Raw genomic sequence first — 21,141 nt, 5'->3', positions numbered from 1 at the left:
CACCATCCGCCTGATGAACTCCATCCACTCAGGATCCCCCACAGACCCATGCCCTCACCACATCTTCAACAAAGCAGACTCCATCATAGCACCGCACCTCCGAGACGTCATCAACTGCTCCTTCAACTCCGCCACCTTCCCGGAAAGCTGGAAACACGCTGAACTCAGCGCCCTTCTGAAAAACCCCACAGCAGACCCCAAACTCAAAAATTACCGCCCCATCTCGCTCCTTCCATTCCCGGCCAAAGTCATAGAGAAAGCTGTCAACAACCAGCTCGCCGCCTTCCTCGAAGCCAACAAATCCCTCGACTCCTCACAGTCCGGCTTCCGAGCAAAACACAGCACTGAGACCGCCCTCATCGCAGCAACAGACGACATTCGAACTCTACTGGACAATGGAGAAACAGTCGCACTCATCCTCCTCGACCTCTCCGCAGCCTTCGACACAGTCTGCCATAGCACCCTTCTACAGCGCCTCAGAAACATCGGAATCCAAGGAAAAGCACTAGAATGGATCACCTCGTTCCTCACCGGAAGAACCCAGAGAGTCCGCCTTCCACCATTCAAGTCAGAGGCCACTGAAGTCATCTGCGGCGTACCACAAGGATCTTCACTCAGCCCCACCCTTTTCAACGTATACATGAGCCCCCTCGCGGCCATCGCCCGCCAACACAACCTCAACATCATCTCCTACGCGGATGACACTCAACTGATCCTATCACTCACCAATGAGCCTAGCACCGCCAAAACTAACCTACACGAAGGAATGAAAGAAGTAGCCGAATGGATGAAACACAGTCGTCTGAAACTGAACTCAGATAAAACAGAAGTCCTCATCTTAGGTACCTCCCCCTCCGCATGGGACGACTCTTGGTGGCCAGAAGCCCTTGGAAAAGCACCCATCCCGACAGACCACGCACGGAACCTAGGCGTCATCCTGGATTCCTCACTTTCAATGAACAGACAAGTCAACGCCGTCTCCTCATCCTGCTTCAACATTCTTCGCATGCTCAAAAAAACATTTCGTTGGATCCCTACCGAAACTAGGAAAACGGTCACCCACGCTCTGGTCACGAGCCGACTGGACTATGGAAACACCCTCTACGCCGGTACTACCGCTAAACTCCAGAAAAAACTCCAACGAATCCAAAACGCCTCAGCCAGGCTCATATTGGACATCCCGCGTAAAGAACACATCTCTGGTCACCTGAAAAACCTCCACTGGCTCCCCGTCAATAAGAGGATCACTTTCCGGCTCCTAACGCACGCACACAAAGCACTCTACGAAATCGGACCAGAATGCCTCAACACACGACTGTCCTTCTACACCCCCTCCCGCCAGCTACGATCTTCCAACCAAGCCCTTGCCATTGTACCTCGCATCAACAAAACCACCATGGGAGGTAGATCCTTCTCCTACCTGGCAGCTAAAACCTGGAACTCACTTCCCACTCACCTTCGCCTTACCCAGAACCACCTAGCATTCAGAAAGCAACTTAAAACGTGGATATTTGACAAGTAATCCCCCACCCCTCCTTAAGCGCCTTGAGACCCTCTGGGTATGTAGTGCGCTATATAAATTCTCTGACTTGACCGTCTCTCGAGCCCAGAGGGGCCCCACTTCTGTCCCATGTTCTTTCGAGCCTACGAGGCTCCGCCCAGCATCTTTGTTCTTGAGCCCTAGAGGCTCCTTCATGGCGCCAATTATTCCCCCGAGCCTGCAAGGCTCCCACGATGCCCTTCAGCTGCCCAGCACTTCGTGGGCAGCTGCCACGTGTAGGTTTGCCCCTGGCTACCTGCAGCCTGCCCTGAACATAGTGACATTGCCTGTTGGAAGTATTGATTAATGTTTATGTGATCCCTGAGAGTATTGTGTTGCACCTCTAAAAGTGCTCCTGTTATGTGATGTGCTTTGTCATTCCTTCCCTCCTGAATATCCGATGTCCCATGTATGTTGTTCCTGGTTAGAGTGAGTTCTACTGCTAGTTCCATGAAGCTCCTGGTGGTAATGTGTTCTAGTGCTAGTTCTAGGAAGCTCCCAGGTGTTGTGTTCTAATGCCAGTTCCATCATGTGCATATCCCTGGCAGGGGCCCCATGGCCCTGCATATAGTCCCTTGTAAACGCTGCCCGTGCCCCTGGCACCTTGTAAACTGCGTATTTATGTCTAAATGTGTTCTTCAATACAAAAGCTATTCTCATATATATCTTGTGAGAAGTTCCTTTTGTGGGGGGCCCGGGAGGTTGTTGCTGGGGGTGCGTGCGCAAATGCCTTACACATGACCTCCGAGATAGGCCTGACTGCTCGTGCCGAGCTACCAAGGGGGTGAGCAGGGGTGTCTTGGCGGGTGACTTCCCTACCCTAACTAGAAGTGGTGATTTCTGCATGGCCTTGGTGCAAGCCTTAACGACTCAAAAAGGGGGGTGGTGATGGACAGAGTATCTGAATTAAGCAGAACACTCCTACCCAGTCAAAAGATCAGGGCTTGATCCATCACCGTTTTTTGGCTCACTGCACCATCCCAGTTCAGAACCTGGCTACATGCAAATTAGTCTGTCCCTGGCCCAGTGCATCATGGGAACAGGGCAGACCAAACTACCAATTTAATCCTGATGGTGCAGTGAGCAAGGGACTCACATCTGAGCATACCCTTCCACACTTGTAGTGGCCAAAACGATTCAAAAAGGGTGGTGGTAATGGACAGAGTATCTGAATTAAGCAGAACACTCCTACCCAGTCAAAAGATCAGGGCTTGATCCATCACCGTTTTTTAGCTCACTGCACCATCAGAGTTCAGAACCTGGCTACATGCAAATTAGCCTTGGCCAACCAGGGATCCCATTTCTAACAATTGTCATGGGACTGTGTATGCGATCGGGAGATCAGAGTATCCAACCTTTTTACCTTCTTATCCCTATTAGCGGCTGTTCGGAGTGTGGTGGATGAGTAACACCCTTTGGAGAACCTATTCTGTGTTATGTGCTAACTCTTTTCTCTACAAATCAGAGCGCTTTGCATTTACGATCTATCTCGCAACACAGACACTGTTAATCACTCCTCCACATGTGGTTATACCATATGTTTGGGGTAATCGTTATTACAATTTCCGTGTAGGTTGACTTTTTAGCTACTTTTGGCTCCCCGGCACATCGACAATTAAATTTCATGTGTCTGCAACTAGTCCACTTTGCATATGCGTTTTTCTCGCATAACTTGAGATTCTCCTCCCTTTTCAATTTTCTTTCTTCCAGATCTTCTACAACAACTCTTTTCAACGTTTTTGGAGTGTTCCACGGTGTATTCGCTCACCTTACTTTATCTCTCACTACGGAGATTAAACCTGATAGTTGAGCTGGCAATTTCTCTCTGAACTCCCAACTACTCTCATGCATCTCTGTTATAAACTTATTCACATACAGAGCTACTCATTATCTTGCTCTGTTTATCTTTTATTGTTAGAATCCTCCAATCACTGTTTTGATTAGCCAAACAGTCTAGGGCCCTGTCGGGTCGGAAGTATCACCGACGGAGCAGTGAGCATCTTTTGATTTTGCATTATCCCCCTCTAATTTCTACTCCCTAGTAAATTTTAGATATGATATTAACCAGAGGGGGAACATTTGTGTTCTTATCTGGTGCACTCTTACTTTATAGACTCTCCCTACGATACTACATTTCGCTTTAGGTATGTTATATACTATGAGCTCTTTGTTTTCTAAAACACATGCATGCTCAAAGTCGACCCTCCTCCTAATGTTTCAGATCACTCTTCGCTTGTACACGTCCGCGCACTGTTTGTTCCATTTGTTGCATTTGCGTGGCACAAATGTTTCTCCTTATCCCCCACCACCTCCACTTTCCTACACACACGCATGACATATTCCCCTTTATAATGTACATGTTGTTTTACCACCGAGATGTGCCAGCCACCTCTGCATCAAAATGTCACCCCTCTCTCAAGTCGCCATGTTTTGTTATCACGCGTCCAGTGGTTTCCTTTGGAGTTTTTCCAATGTTCTGAAAAATGTCACATACCATTTGGTTTTTGTTTGTTGTTATGTACCCCATCACTTCCCTTTGTACCCCCCCCAGCCCTGAGGAGTCGCGGGAAGATTGTCCCAGACGTGACGAAACACGTGTCGGCTGGTTCTCTTGAACATGAAAGACACACCTCTCGAACGACTGATTCCAAGACAACTTATTGTTTTCAATTTAAACGCTTTGTCCCCTATTGTCTCTACGTGTCCACTCTGACACTTTTGTTCATCAATTAAAGTGTGCATGGGTTCCTGATAGTTACATGCCGAGGATGCTAGGTCTAACAGGAGGGGTTTCCTTGCTTACAAGCAAGAGGGCTATATCACATTTGGCCGGAATACAGCTTAGAACAGTTCTTTGTTACCTTGCGGCAGTTTATCTTTAAAACAAACATGTCAAAGAAAAGTTTAATCTTGTGTTCTGCTCTTTTGCTATGTTTTGTCTTTTGTGGTGTTTTATTGTTTGACCAATTTAAAAAAAATGTTTATGCTAACCTGTTTAAGACCTACAAAATGCAATGGAAAAAGAATTTAAGAAATGTGTTTGAACACCTCTGCAGTTTTTGTTGGATTGGGAATTATTACCTTGATGGTACACCAAATCAAAAACATATTTTTGGATTTCTCCAATAATTTTTGCACCAACTCAACATACCTACTTAATAAAGTAAATCCAAGGAATTAAGTTAAGCACATGTGAAATCTGTGAGATCACTAGGAGAACACAGTGACGTTGGTACAGTCCACCACTATTTTATTGGTTTACAAGTTTGTTTTGTTCAGTAGCATAACCCCCCTCCTCATTCAACCGACATAACAGATTGCACTGAGTTAAAACACAATGTATACAAAGTATTGATACGTTTTTGCCCATTGTCAGTTTCTGAAACATTTTCAAAAAGTCTTATTTGAAAAAGGAATTTTTATTTAGGGAAAATGATTGAAGTTCAATTTACCAACTTGACAACATTGAAGTTGAGAAATGAGATGCCTCACAACATAATTGACGCCCTTGCTATTTATATCACAAGACGTATTTGCCGTTCACATTAGAGATGGTATATAGAGAAGTGCCAGAGGTTCATCCTTTCTGTATCCTCTTTGCTTCTTCCTTTGTTCCTTCATTTTCCAATCTCAGCATCCCTTCACAGGCTGTTTATACTCCCGTCAATAACTTCTCATTTTAAACCTTGCAATAATTCTTTTCTAGTTTTTAGTCATCCCACACAATGCTACTTCAATTTGCTTTTCCCATGACTTTCAATCACACCACAATCCCTTTCTATACATTTTTACTTCCTCACAACCCTCTTTTCACGTTTATCCTGACCTCTTTGGTTGCCTGTCCACTTCTCATCTCCCTATTCGGATTGCACTTGTGAACTTGTGCCATGTCATAACTAAAGGGAAGGTCACAAGCGTACGTGGAATGACACCTTACTTCGAATGCTGTTGCTTTTTTAACAGGCATAGAAATGGTTTAGGGAGTAGAAGCAAATATATGCACACTTGCAACAAAACAAATTCTCTGGTGTTTATAGCCATGTTCGTAAACATGCTACTTTAAAAAGTCGTAAGGTGTGTATTTCATAATTTAAGTAGTACAGACTGAACTTAATCTGCATGTTGCATTTATTAAATACATTAAAATCTGCAGTGTAACAAAACATGTTCGGCATACGAAATTCAACACGAATTTAAATGAACAAAAGTTGGCTCACTTCATTTTTTTTTATACAACTAGTGTACAGGTCACTAGGTCAGCTCCACCAATACCAGCTGTTCGTTTTTATTATTTGACATAGTTCACAGACTTGCATTCTTCTACACTGAGTGATGGATTAAAAAAAACATGAGGTACGAAAGTAGTTCAAAGATTATAGGTCATGCAGATCATGCTGAACAGCAAAAAGGGCGGAAACACTAAAAAAAAAAATACATAGAGAATGTGCAGTACAAAATAAAATAAAAAGTCAAATGCACAGCTTTGCTTCTTTGGTTACAAAGTAGATTGAACATTTTCACAGCTTTTTATTCCCACCCCAAAGTCACTTAAATGCGGAGAAGCAGAGAACCGTGGCAATCTCTCTTCAGCCCTAGAAGCAGAAAGAAATGACCAACATTTTCTTCATCAAAATAGCCCAATCATTTATTTCACAAACTATCTGTACAGATGTACTACATTGCATTCTTTACAAATAATACACTAAAACTGTCTTGACTACTGTAAATAAATACCAAGATTTTACCATTAGTGTTGCATTATGCCAGGATACTTTTACTGAGTTATTGCCTACACTTGCCTGCTCAATGCATTCTCATCTATGACGTTTTATACATGGCATTGGTGTCAACGTAACGTTTGTGACATTGTTCATATACAATATGAAAATAGCAGCCCTGTAATAAATAAAACACAAATAAATGAAAGTAAATAAATGCTATACTTTAAGAATGATGGCTCTTTGAAGAAGATTAACATATCTTAACAGCAATGCTGGAAGTAAATCCTGTGGGAAAATATAAACCCTCGGACCACCAAACAAATAAAAGTTCCCCCTTGTGCAGCACATAAAATGCTATTTTTTCTTTCATGGTTAGAACACCTCATGTGCACCAAAGACAAAAAGGGGCTTCAGTTGTGCAGCATGACAAATCAAAATGAAAGAAAGCTCTTGTAAAAGGATTGTCTAATACTGAAAAGGCCAAACACAACTGAAGCATGGCTACTTGCTGTCTTATAAAGTGGAGAACACCAGTGGCACACAAGGACGGATTGCTTTCAGTTTTTCTGCATGGACGCAAGGAAATTTCACGCCGAGGAGACATTCGGTTGCTGTGGAGGTTGTAATATCTGCGATGTTTGTGCAATCACTGTTTTCTGCTGTGAAATAGTACTGAGATTGGCTGGTTGGGCCGATAACTGGGCCAGATGATCATTGTTCGTAAGAGATTTTAACAGTGCATTTTCCCGTTCAAGTGTAGAGTTTTTCTCAATCAATTCCTTTATTTGTTCCTTAAGGACTTCCACTTCTTCTCTGACTGCATACATTAAATGGCTTTTAACCAAATCCTATAAACAAAATAAGAATTTTTTTTTAAAACAGCATTTGCAGACACTTTTAAAAGAATACATTCCTCAGAAATAATTCTCCACAAAATATCATTAATTACTTAAAAATTAGCAATGGGTCTACCTAGTAGACAAACAATTTAAAAGCTTTGTGCCACTTAGTACCCTCTACCTACAGCTTCACTGGCGCACCCCCTAGCGCAATTGTTCAAATTGTATTTAATAGCTGCATGGAGCGACTAGGAAACTACAACTAGACACTTGCATCTCTGTTCACTCCAGCATCACTACATTGTATTTTAGAGTGTTTTCATGCAGTACTTCACTGCCTGTGGGACTATGCGCCATCTAAACACCATGCTTTCAACATCTAACCAAAGACCAGCAAACGTTTAATTCCTCCTATTCACGAACAAGCATTGCTTAATTCACCACTCTCCTTTGGTATCCCCATTCACTTAAATCCCTGTGTATCACACTGCAACCCTGTTAGTTTTCTGAGCAAGTATCAGTAAGTTGTTCTCAACTTACATGTGTCAATCTTTTTTTTTTTAAGATAATAAATCCATTTCTTACTGCATCACATTTCCAGACCATAAACCATGCTAGTTCTCTAAAGGCTGCACAATTCATATCATTTTGCTATGCTTCTACTTTATTTAAATTTGGCTGCCATTGTTTTATGTGAGCTAGCTAATGCAACAGCCATACAGCAGCTTTCTGCGGTGGTAAAAATCTGCAGGACGAAGGACACCCTTTACCTTGAAATCTTACATTTAACCAATCTAAACAGTCTGCCAAGGTTTTCTCTGAAACTGGCCTAGAATCCAGGCACTATTCCTACAGTGAATCGGCTATTTCTGGACTTCTACCAGTTTCTAAAAACCTTCGTTTAAAACAGGAGTTCGTTGGCACTAATCAACAAAACCCACAATCAAAAAGTGCAAAAAGGTAATAGACAAACAGCAACTTCAAAATATAATCTGAAAACAGGAACAAAGTAATGAGACAGCAAGGCTGAGGAAAAAAAAGTGTCTCCCAAGATTGTGAAAGTGTCATGAGCAACCTTAAGAATAGAGAATCTTGACATATCCATAAGAATTGATACAGCCAATCTTTGCAGTCATTTATACCTTCATTAAAAGAAATTGAATTACTGGTTTATTTTGGCGATAAATGGCGGTTGCTTCACCTACAAACTCATACTTAATTGAGGTATTGGAATAAAGAAGGATATTATCGACGCCTGCCTCTGCTGGAGTGATTGAGAATCAAGTGTTACAGCAGACTTATGTTTTTTTTTTTTTACCATCGCTCGCATACAACGATGACTTTAGCATTTTGTTGTAGCTGCTTAGTATTCACGCTGCTTTTTGACAACTCCTGGAAGGGTACTGGTGCATGGTTTGGAATGAATGACTAAGTTTATAGGTTGGTGGTTAAAAGAAGACCAGCCTTTTATATCCAAACAATACCCTGGGGCCTCTTAGTGATCTGCTCATTAAGCAGAATTAGCGATATATGAACAGCTGTAGGTCGGCAGATAGTGGGATTTTGAAAGCTGCATCCGAAAGAGGTGATGCCTGCTATACTTCTGTAAACTAAGCTAAAAGGGTTAACCGCATCGAGAGAATAAACTGGCACAGTAGGTGTGTATTTAACAAAAGTGCCTTATTGGACATGGTAATGAGAGAAGGCCCTTTCGAAAAGATGCATTAACCAAAATTTCTCTTCCTGCGGTGTGCTGCAAATGAGAACATCCAAAGTAACTCACCCACGAGGAAGCGGCATTTACACTGCAGAACACAACTTGGTACTGGAAGAGGAAAAAAAAAAAAACACACCGACTAGCATAGTTTGTCAGTGCTCAGAAAAGAGGGTAACCATACATGCGAACATTTTATAAGAGGAAAGTTGAAGATTTGAGAGAATTTTTTTTCTCTATAGAATGTACTGACTCACAGGGGAAAATACCTTCGAGTGTGCAAGTAGGAACTTCACTTTAGAACTGCAGCATTTTCTAGCATAGTCCACAAGAGGCGTGTGGGTGAGTTCTCACAATCAGAAAATGCTAGCTATTCCGTGGAATGGGCAATAGTTAAGTAAACTATCTGTTTAATTTACAAAATATATATATTTTTTTATAATCTTCTCTATAGAGACTGCTGACTTTATGTATGAGTTGCACCAAAGAAATGCAGATTCACCTAGACTTCATTTAAAACATTTGAAGATGGTAATTTTCACCCAACGGGAGAAGGTTTCTTAGTCTTATACAATAAAGAAAAATGGAGATGAAAATCGCACATCTATAGTTAAGTCTTAGAATACATTGAGGCCATTAACATTTTTTGTATACTGAGACCGCTTGATTTACTTACCATTGCCTGTTCTATTTTATTGTCAATGGCTACGACACTTGCATTGGATGTGCTGTGGAAAAAAAAACACAATTACAAAAGGTATCCTAAGTACTGCAAAGCAATCTTGGATCATTTCAGTTGCTCGGATGGAGCTCTATTGAATAGATGTGCAAATGTAATTTACAAAAGACTTGCAGGATGCTCGGTTTAGAATAAAACTATGCAATTGGAACAGCAATACAAATCATAAAACATCTTGAAAAGAAAGGGAAACTTTGCCAACAAGATTCGTCACGGCATGCATTTAGAACAATATAACACCTTGTCATCGAGGTCTAGTTTAACGGATAGAAAATATTTTTCATTTTGTAGGACCCGAGGTCGCCACCATTGGGAAACTGATTGCAGACGTCCATCCAGAGCGCAATTTGGGCAAGCGCCTTGCACCTCTTCTTTTTTTGCAGCAGTGCCGGTCACTCGACTCAGTCTCCCAAAGCAAGCGAAGAAAGGCAGATTGAATGTTATTTCAAAAGGACGAGCAGAAAAAAAAAAACACAGCCATCCTTATCGCAGATACTCGCAAGAATAAAATGCAGATCACATACCAAGGTTATCTTCGGCATAACAATGTTAAACAGTTTGCGGAGCAAACGCTGTTCAGTCCGTTGTCTCCAAGCCCATAGGCAGCAAAAACAACCAACCGAACTTTAAACTGTTGCTGGTTTCAGCAAAATAACTAAACCAAAGAGCAAACTCGAATTGTTTGTGGACTTCTGGAGCTATACTCAAACGCTAAAAGATTGCCAATCTAACCGAATACTCTAAGCAGTCATTACTCAGCATAATTAAGATTCAAAGCTAGAAATTGGCTACAACAACCAACTGAAAGAAAATTAATGTACCATCTATGTTCCTGGCACACTGCAGATTGCACCTTGTATAATTTCACTGCTTTTATAAAGTGCTATTGAGAATTCGTACCAATTCTCCCGAAAGTCAAAGGCATTATTAGTTATGACAATAGGCTAGACCATACTGTTTTCCTTCCTTGAATTCATTTATAATGCAGTTTCCATAATATGCGGGCGCATAACAAAACCTTGAAAAAAGGAATAATTAAAAGTCCGCAAATCATTTCCTTCAACAAAACCAGTTCAAGCAACAAAGGCCCCACGGATGTAGACATGCACTCTACAACAGAACAGAGTTCAATCAGGTCATAGTAAAAAAGTTAATTTCTAAACTGAGCTAGAACTTTTCATGTGCATATACTTTACTGAGCAGGTCAGTCATAAGTCAATATTTAGAAATACTAAGGACACTGTCAAATTATTTTCCAATTTTACTCCAAAAATAAAATAAACTTACACGTATACCAAATATTTCATATCACTTCCAACCATAAAAAAAATATAAGGGCGCTTATTGGTAATGGACAAGCATGGAACCCTCATTTTATTACGTGCATTACATGGCAACTGAAATATAGCGCTAACGGTGGTTACTCCTTTCCTGAACACAGGCAAACATGGAAAAATGAACAGCTGGAATACTATCAACTCTCCTTAAGAGTGCTTCATCATAATGTGTACTTCCAGTGTTCAATCATTGCTACTAACCTGGTATGGTATTCATGGCAAAAAAGAGCTCATTTAACCAATGTGGAAGGATACGACTGAGAAAGCCAGGATGGGGACATGTGATCTTTAGATATGACAAGGTGCATGCATATGATGCATTAATCTACTATAGCATTCTAACATACTGACACTGTGGAACACCAGGATTAATGTCTAGCCATTGTAAATATAGCTTCACAGTGTGTGCAGCATGTATTTCTACTGCCTAAGTGTTGCTTCAGTTGGAATACAACACTTGTGCACCAACTTAGGAAGCATGCTTCATCATGTGGTTGATAAGCATTGGTATCACATTTTTGGTGGAGCAGATGGGCTTCAAGAAAGAAGTGGCTCTTGGCTGAAGTCTTTTGTGGTACACTTCGGTTTAGCGAGGTGGGCACTGAGGGCTGGAGGGGTGGGGTGGGGTAGGTCCCAAAAAGCTAGCATGCCCTTCCCAACCTGCTGAATAAGAGCCAGCCAGGAAGTGCTGCAGATGTGCTAGACTTAGCCCATCAATGCTGCTATGCAAAGTAAAGTCCACATTTGTAAAGCGCACAATCACCCGTAAGGGTCTCTAGGCGCTGGGGGCCGTCGGGAAGATTAAGCGAGCTATTGCCCAGAGTCACATGGTGCTGGGCTAACCTGCCGCCGGAGCCGGGGATCGAACCCTGACCCCCAGATTCCAGCGTCAGTCGCCCTGGCCGCGGCGCCACACCTCTCCCCTTGCAAGAGCTCATCCGAGCACCAGTGGGATCTTGAGGACACAAGTGCACACTCCCGCGTTACAAAGTTATTCAATATTGAAATAAAAACGTTTAGAAAGGTTTCCAAAACACTTTCTATAAATGCTTCAAATATAAATAGAGAGCGGTTACAAAGTGCAAATCAAGGTGTTCCAAATAGCTTGCTTCTGCAAGCTAGTATTTAACAAACATTCGGAGTGGCAAACATGAAAATGAACAAACATATAGCTCAAATATTGTCAGTCAAAATACACGACAGAAAACCGCAGCCAGAACAGAAAAAGTTGAGCAGGCCTAGTACCAACAGGAAAATATTAAACACCTTTTCAACATCTCTATGAAATAACGAAAAGCATAATGTAAAGTCGTGGTACAATGATCTTCAATCAGGGTTGCACAAAGTTACAAACCGCATCCTTCGCACCTTACAGGGTGGGTGGCTTATTTCAAAATTTGAAATGTGCAACGCCATCAGGTCGCTTAGTGCACAGCACCTCAAACGTTAACACTTTTGCTACTTAAATAAAATATAAATGCAACAAATGATACAAGCACACACAGACACACAGTGTGAAATAAAGTCATACTACACGGTTGAGATACCAATGATTATAAACGTAAAGTACAAACTCTGCAGTTTACCTGTGCGGTCGGTATGGACTAGAACCAGGAAAAATCGGTGATGAACATCCCTGGTAAAAAGAACGCTTGCATGCCATTTCAGAGTACATCGAAAAAACTACCACAACTGCGCAGGGAGCAATAATCACACGGAAAGGTACCAGAAGCGTGGCAGGGGTTTAGTTTTACTTCCCAACAAAGCAAACGTCACGTTGAGATGTCAACAGAAAGTAGGTGCAGGCAGATTTAAAAGAGCTGTATATAGCCCGTGAACTTTACAAACGGGGGCGTAAACATGATCAATTTCGTTCTACAAGATAACGCACCTAGGCCCCTTTGTCCAAGATAAAAATCAAACCCAAGGCCGGGTTAAATAGTGAAGGATTCTTACCTTAATAGAATTACCGGGAAGTAGATTACGAAATACAAACACTACACAGGTCCACTGTGCACCTTAGACTGTGATGAAGTTAACGCATACACTTTTCTACTGCCACAAAGTCTACTCATGCGAAAATGGGTCGGTACGGAACAGGCAATGCTCAGGATAAGCCTATGTTTGAGTGAACTACTGCACTTTTATGAAGCACTTGAGTGATGGCACTTTGACAAAAGCACACAGTGCACCGAGGCCTCGTGAATCATACTGCCTGTCCACTTTGGTGACATGGCCAAGATGTGGCTGGAAGACTATCGAGTACTTCTCAGAGGGCAGAGAAGGGTCATGTTGGGGCGGGGTTGTCCTTCGTATGACAGACTGCGTGTGTCTGGTATCCTGAGCTTTGATTTTTGGCCTTTGCATTACTAAACTAGCATGTGCACAGCTGCCCACGCCTACCCACTGACATCAGTATGGTCCTGGACCTGTCGGGGCACACCAAGCACGCCCTCATTGACAGTGGACTGTCATAGGTTTCGCACATAGAGTAGTGGTGGCAGTGTACTAAGATTTGTGAATACATAGTTAAGATCAAACTCCTTCACCTGTATCAGAGTGGAAGCCTATAGGTCTCCAGTCATGTAAAGTTTTACTTCAATGTGCTTACTTAACCAAATCCTTGTGCTACATCCCTTGTGAATGCTGTGCGTGTATGCAGCCTGTATGTCACGTGAGTGGATCAGAGCAAAGGAGGCCTGTTTTATCCACTTTTACTTGACACTCGCGGCCTTGCCCTTTGCACAAGGTGAAGGTGATGCTTACTTTCCCAGGCAGCTGAAGTTGTTGCTCACTTTCCTTGAGCTGGAGGGAGTACAATGCAACACTGAAGTGAAGTAAGAGGAGACGAGGCTCCTAAGAAATTCAACTAAGTCTTGTGCAAATTGAAAAGGCGCCGAACTGCCATGTGGTTAATGGTAGCGGTGACAGGTGGGACTGTAGACACTTTTGTACAAGATGAAGGTGAACCTTTAGGTAAGGTCAATCCTTTTGTATTTTATTAATTACACTTTGAGTTGGTTGAGGACAGACAGGTTCAGAAAGCTCACACTTCGTGGCTCTGTTTGGGACAAGTCTAATGTTAGAAGCATCACTTTGTGCACAGGCTGTGTCTGGAGAGCAGCCTAGAAAGAACACCAGCCTGACTAAGGTTGGGATCAGAATCCACAAAGACCTGTGTCTAACCAGATCACCTAGATTAGATTGCACATAGCTGTGTGGTCCAGAAAGTGATAGTCCTGGGTGTAGAGGCAGCACAAGAAGTATGTTGGTGGTTGCCCGCACCGCAGGAATGGTACCACCTGTGGGTGACTGAATTAACTGAATGGAGGAGATACCCGCTTGTTCAGAACCCACCTGTACCGCTCTGTGATCAAGCCTTCTTTGAGAATCACTACCCCCGACAGCTGAACTGGGGTGGCGAAGTGAACTAAAGAACAACGATGGATACAACCCAGATCTGTGACGGAGGGTAAATGCATGAAAAGTTTCAGCGCTCCGTCCATCATCTCCTTGTGTTTGCTTTGCTAGACTGCCTCCAGTAACCAACTGCGACATACAGAGGCATGACTGATGAAGCCTTATGTGTGAGTCAGGCACCTGCAGGCAGCGATGAGACCCCAAACAGCTGCTGGAGAGGAGGTCTGACAGGTCAACACAGTTAAGGGCTCATACGATCATACATCACAAGTTGTATTAAGACAGCCTGACTATTTTTAGGCAGGTAGCCCCATCAAAAAACATTCTGTAGCCAGGGGTCTCCAACTAGTAGCTTCTGAGCTACCGTAGCTCCCCAGCTACCTCCGAGTAGCTCACCTGTGTGCATACTAGCTTATTAAATTAACATGCTTTTGCTTGGCTGAATTATTACAAATAAGAACATTCAAATTACACACCACTAATATTAGTAGCTCTCAATACGTTTTAATGAACATAAGTAGCTCTCAGAACAGAAATGGTTGGAGACCTCCGCGTATAGACAGCGTCCAAAGTCAGAAATCTGGATAATCAACCACCAGTTACATACAGAAGCAAGTTTGACAGCTTGAAAAGTAGAAGCTATAATCACAAGATTCGACATAGTGAGGCTATCGCAAATAAGGCTCTTGTGAAAGGGAGCATTTTTAACTCCACTACTGTCAAAAAGACAATTTGAAACCGTGTAAACAGCCAAGAAAACCAAATCATGTGCAAGTAGATATCAAAAGAGAGTTTAGGTGGTAGAAAAGAAATGGAGGGAAGAGGTACAAAAGCAGAATGGCTTTGGAGCTATCGGTGTAAAGGTCATCTTACAATGTATTTCGGTTTTCAAGTGATTTCTGAAGGAGCAAGCATTCATATCAGTAGTGTGAATTCAGGTGCACACGTTCATGGTACTGTACCGAAGGTCAAGGTCAGGAGAACCAACCCACCCATACACAATTGAACAGCTTACTTCTTTTCCTGTAGAAGGGAAACCATGCTCTGGCCTATACCACGATTCCCCTAGGTTTTGCCAACACATTAACCCATCACTTCCTCTGCAATGCATCCGTAACCATAACCCTTTCAGACGTATGCGTAGCAGTCTGTTCTTAGCCGAGAGAACAAGACTATAATGGACGAAACTGGAGGGCAAAGCATACACGTTTTAAAAGCCCTAGTTTTGCAGCAGGAGTGTTTTAATGTAGTAATATCATGCTTGAAAGACTACATCAGTGGTTCAAAGGAGGATTTAATTTAGGGGAGGGGGCATCCAGTGTGGTTAATGTCTGAACAGGGACAAGTCCTAGTGAAAAGGGCACCTGAGGTCCTTTAGATGGGTTACCAGTTTCAGGAAACGTTTTAATGACAAACCAAGGAAGAGGAGCACGAGTTGCCATGCAGAGCCTAGATTCTATGATAAAATGACTATAGGAGCTGAAATGTCGAGGAATTATCTCCAATGTAATATCAGCATCCAAGGATGAATGCAAAAATAGCTCAGACATCCAATGGCCATAACAGAAGCAACGAACTAAGGCACTAACAATACTCTAGAAATTGTGCCCCATGTACTGAATGGGATGGAACTTCAATTCAGTGCTGTGCACACAGAAGTGAAGACGGACGCAAGTATGTCTATCCACACATCACTAGTATTGTATACATCTCATACACCGCATATACATAATGCAGTGTAGGTACTCTTTTAGGAGGGGAAAACTTATTTAAAGGCTAACAAGACTTTATTACGGAGCAGAAGTTATTGTCAAACAGCATTAAGGATTATTCCCTGAGGCAATCCTTACGCTGCTGCACCAACCGGACAACAAATTACCAGAAGACTAAAGGCACTGCCATAAGTTCTCCTGAAGCAGCTGGACACCCTAGTAGGCCCATATGAGATCAGATTAAGGGGACAAGAGCCCCAACCACATCCCAAAATAGATGGTATTAAAGTTTGTGCTGCATACTTGCTTCACACGAAGCAATTCGGGAGAACGGTTGAGGCTCTGGATCTTGGCATTGTTTGCGCTAACTTATCACGGTTTAAGCGCCCCTGAAACAGACGTCGCGTATATGGCAACTACTGAATCCATTGAAACGTACTAATATTGGTGGAACAGCCACATTGTCTACAACGGCTCCATGAGCCTTCACTTTGTCGTGAACACAAAGAATCTTGGCTGGCATACATACAACTACCTCATAGGGATTCATTTGCGTTTGGAATTACGTATGTAATACATTGGAATGGACTGCTTGGTATAATCTTGAGAGAAGCCTTGAGAACATCCAGGAGGACGAAACGAGCGTCGACTGACTTTTATTGTCTACAATGGAATAAATTCAAATGACCTGATACAATTTCTGCTGTGGACCACTTATTGGAAAGTGGCAAATGGAACTTCAAAAATTGGTTGCGTTTTCTTCGCTACATTTCTGATGGAGGAAAAACGTGACAGTGTTTTGGTGTGCTTTGGTGAATTAGTTGGACATACTTGCAAAGGTGTACAAAAACAAGCGTCAAGCCTGCGCTTTGTCTAGACAGAACTAGAGGGCATTATGTCGGCTAAAGAGCTAGGCTAGACCCAGCCTTCAGAGAACAGCACATTCTAGTTACAGTAAGAGGTCTCAGAATAGAAGAGGGAATTTAGTTTAAACCAATTTTACATGAAAGTCAGACTTTTTTTTTATCGGAACAGCTAAACATCTTTAGAACTCCTGGTCAAGAACTTCAGGTAAGCGACTGACTGAGGATTTGGTGGCATGGCTAAATAAATTGAGATACCTTTACGATAAATCTTCAATGACCCAATATGTTCTGGATTTCAACTAAAAGTTGACTAGCAAATTCCTGAATCCACTAAGAAAGACTTAGGACAACAGATCTCTCAGCTGAGTTGAACTCCAATTTATGTTGACGGGCACAACTTACAGCTTATTCAATTTATACTTTTTCCTTCGTACAGGAGAATGCAATCGAACAGCCACAAAAGGAAGAGATTAGAGGGCTTTGGCTTTCGTGCTAACAGAATAACAGGGTTAAAGTATAGTGCCAGAGTTACAAAAAGCAGTACCCTTTCTTTACTTTGGCATATGGCTCCTACCCAATCTCAGAACTAGTATGGGAATGCCGATGTTTCAACATCCACAGCGGAAAAGAACACAAGAGCTTGAAACCCACCAGGATTATTTAGATCACACTGTGCAGCACTGAAGTGGTCAGTAAAAAAAGAAAAAGGGACAATAGACAGTCACATGTTGGCTGCAACTCGAAGTGAGGAATAAGGAACTCAGCCAAGAGTGGGCACAATTTTGAAGGATGTTAAAATATACTCAGAAAAAGACAGAAGTGATCCAGACATGAAGGACACATGCTCAATAAATGATAAAAACACTGTCCAGATCCAACCCGCCATAGTTCTCATACATTACGCAGAGCAAAATCATCATAGCAAACAAAGATTGAAAAGAGTATTTAGGTACAACTAAAGGCAAAAGTCAAGCTAGCCATGGAAATGCAGCTGTAATCATGAAATCTTGCAGATAGACGTCCACCTTCAAAAAGGAGCATGTAGCCATCAAACAGACCTCAAATGGAACCTTTGTAGAAAGGAAAACCACTGGGAAAAGTGATGGTGTCACAAGACATGCATGTCACATTTTTAAAAATCAGATCAGAGATAGAGGATCTGATTGTGCACAGGCAGCTAGCGATGACAGACCACATCTGAGAACGGAACCAGGAAAAATCTGTTCACCGAAATAGCAGCTCTAGGAGAGGCAAATTGAGGGTCTTGTCTATGCCTCTGATGCAAGATTAGTAGGAGTGGAAATAACATACAAGTACCTCTGAGGAACTGATAAAATGTGAACTTCTGTAGCATATTAGCTTTAACATTACCTTGTTAGTCTTGGCTAAGGAAGAACAGAAAGAAGGCAAGAGATCAGGTGCTTGTGATGTAGAAAGTCATTAAAAGGTGATTAAATGGTTTTTAACAAGATCATCGTAAGCAAAAAGAAGGAAATGAGCGGAGAAACAGCTACCAGAAGGAAGAGTTTGCAGATATGACACCCCATCTTGTGGTTGTTTTAAGAGGCAAAACTCCCATCAATAGATAATAAAGAAAGCTAGGACTGGAGTGTCTTGGTTTGCATTAGGTTGATGTATATAATTCTACTAGTAGTACCATGTCAATTAGACACTTGAGAAAACAGTATAAACAGTGGAACTCGGATTCACAAATCATTGGTTAGAAGTCACTACATTTAGTCAATAGCAGACAGACAACACGGAACCCCATGGTAATATTGTCTGGTCTTGACAAATTAAAATAGCGTTTCAAGCTTCGATTTCACTATTTGTAAAAAGGTTGAAGGCACTTATCCCTTTAAGTTATTCAGATGGGAGGGGGGGGGGGTGATTAGGCATAAGAAGTCTCTAGGTATATACTAAACAGGATAGCAACTAATTGCTTGAATACATTTATTAGAATGTACCAACTAGCACTCATCAGAATGAACTGTAGTATAGAAGATTCCACACAAATTACTTCATCATATATTCAGCCAAGGCGTTTTTCCTGAAGGCGAAACTCCTAAGCTCAAAAGCGCACAACTCCTGTAAAACGGAGCATCTTTTAATCGTCACTGGAAACCTACAGCTCCTTAGTATTTAAAAATAAATTTAAAACGGTACAATGTAAAATCAATTGATTCTTGAGCAAGAGACAAATCTATGCCAGAGGAACTGCTCCTCGAAAATAGGTCCGGATAAAATTTATATTACTATACACCAGAATAATTTCATGCGGTGGGAAATTGCTGAAATCACACCAAGTCAAGAAATTACGTCATTCTTGGGAACATTTTATCAGGAAAGCATGGGAATAACGCAAACGGCCAGAACAAGAACATCTGTTGCTTAAGCCACATGACTGTTTGCAACATTTTACCATAAAAATAGATACTTGCGTCAAAAATTGACAAAAGGGAGCATTTTGTGCTAAAGTAGTGCTACATCACTGATTTCCATTGTTGTAATTTTAGCTAACTTTCTCATAATTACTCATAAGCAAAATAGTGTGAATGCCGCACACCCCTACTCTAAATTAAGCAATCCTAAAGGCATCTTTAGAAATACTTTATGAAAATGTCCCAAAGCAGTCTACTTGCATCTCTTCCCACACCAACACAGATAGGAAGTGCCTGCTTTCCTTAGCACAAACTATATCCTCTTAAAATGTGTATCGGATCCTCCCAAACCATTCAGAGACCGTGAAATTAATTTATAGTTTCAAAGCCATCCCAAAAATGTTGCCAAATAGGAAATCTATGAGATGAGAAATGTAAATTCTTAAAGAACACTATGTACCAGATTGTCTTCAGTAATATTTCCAAATAACAGCGAAGATAGGGGTGTCTTGTATTTCCTGGGGATGCTTCAAATACCTGAACAAAAGCCAAATAGTTTTACGTATTTCATTAGATCAGGGGTCTGAAAACCCTTTCTGTAGTAAGAGCTATGTAAGCTCACTAAAGATCAATCATCTAGAGATACAATTATTAGTGGTGCAATAGTGACCACACCAGATGAGATTGTATGTGTGGCCACAACAGCAGTGATCACCTCAGTTTATCACAGTAGTAATGTAGAAAAGGGTTTGTCAATGAGGAATGCCTCTATATTGGGTAATACATAATAGCGACAACAGCAATGTCCTTGTCACCAAGATAATTGTATTAATGGCAAAACTCCCAATGCTGCATTTTTTTTCACTAAAATATCAGCATTAAATATATTTTGCAAATGTAACCCTTTTGCTCCAAGCATCTGTTTAGGAGTTCTGAGAAAAAATGATTTTCATCTCCAATACAGGCTTTTCACACACATAAATATATTCAATTAAGGGCTTATAAATTAGTAGGCAGGAATGCACACGAGAGCTAGTTATAGGTAGCTGGAGAGAAACCAATAGCTCACAGCTCCTCGTTGGAGAAGCTTGCATTAGGCATTTGCAGTCACAAGAGCAGATATTAACAGTTTCGATGCACAACTCACAAGAATGGGTGCCAAACAGCTACTGCACCTACCCAGAACCAAAATAGTCTGTCGATTTCAAACGTTTTATTTTAACTATGTTTCAACAAAAGCAATGTACACTTTTTTTCTCCATTTGCCAACAGTAAGAAGGTGGTATAATAACTAAATGAGCTATCAAAGTTAATGATTGTAAATCATTAAAGTAAACATATTAAGTACATTTGCCATGTGAAACTGCTAAAACACCACCATAATAAACAGCAATTACAATAGTAATGAAGGTAACCTGTTTTCCTGAAAAATTATTGGGGCTCCAGCAGAACAAGGATTAATTCAGAGCGTCAAATCTGTCTCCAGTTCCGATTGATACTCAGGTGAGCAAACAAAGGAGATAGGAACTAGCACCAAATTAGGATTTATTTACCTTCAGGGTCTGGATACTTGCTATATCTAAAGAGATTCCAAATAAAGAAGCAGATTTTGGATAAATCCAAGTGCAGTTATATTTATGGATTTTAGCAACTGTTCTTATTGTGCTAAAAAACCTAGGATTTCGTGTCAAAGTGACAGCTGACAAAACCTTTAACAGCACGAGTAGAGTAACTGCTCTCCGCACAACACCAATGTAATATATTGCTGGCAAGTTAAAAATCATTACTTCCACATTGTAAATAATATTGATGGTGCAAAAGGATGAAGTCACGAAAACAAAAGATTACAGCTCAAATGCAGGTTATTAGACT

The 21,141-nt window shown here is 41.5% G+C and overlaps 1 protein-coding gene across 3 annotated transcripts in view; it reads right to left on the bottom strand.

The window, feature by feature from the left end:
* Positions 1–4,764: 4,764 nt before the first annotated feature.
* The window catches only part of TSC22D2 (TSC22 domain family member 2), a 149,857-nt gene continuing 133,480 nt past the window's right edge, over positions 4,765–21,141 (bottom strand). Inside the window, exons 2-3 of one of the 3 annotated variants that reach the window (XM_078668052.1) lie at positions 9,491–9,542; positions 4,765–7,109 (exon numbers count right to left, since the gene is read on the bottom strand). In XM_078668052.1, coding sequence (XP_078524178.1) covers positions 6,849–7,109; positions 9,491–9,542 — 313 coding nt within the window. In that variant the 3' untranslated portion in view covers positions 4,765–6,848. The remainder of the gene's footprint in view (positions 7,110–9,490; positions 9,543–21,141) is intronic. The other 2 variants (XR_013602635.1, XR_013602636.1) reach the window with 2 other exon arrangements.

The sequence above is a fragment of the Lissotriton helveticus genome, chromosome 11 (assembly GCF_964261635.1).
Source record: "Lissotriton helveticus chromosome 11, aLisHel1.1, whole genome shotgun sequence".
NCBI lineage: Eukaryota > Metazoa > Chordata > Amphibia > Caudata > Salamandridae > Lissotriton > Lissotriton helveticus.
Note: the sequence above shows the minus strand (reverse complement) of the source record. Positions and strands in the feature narration are given on the sequence as shown.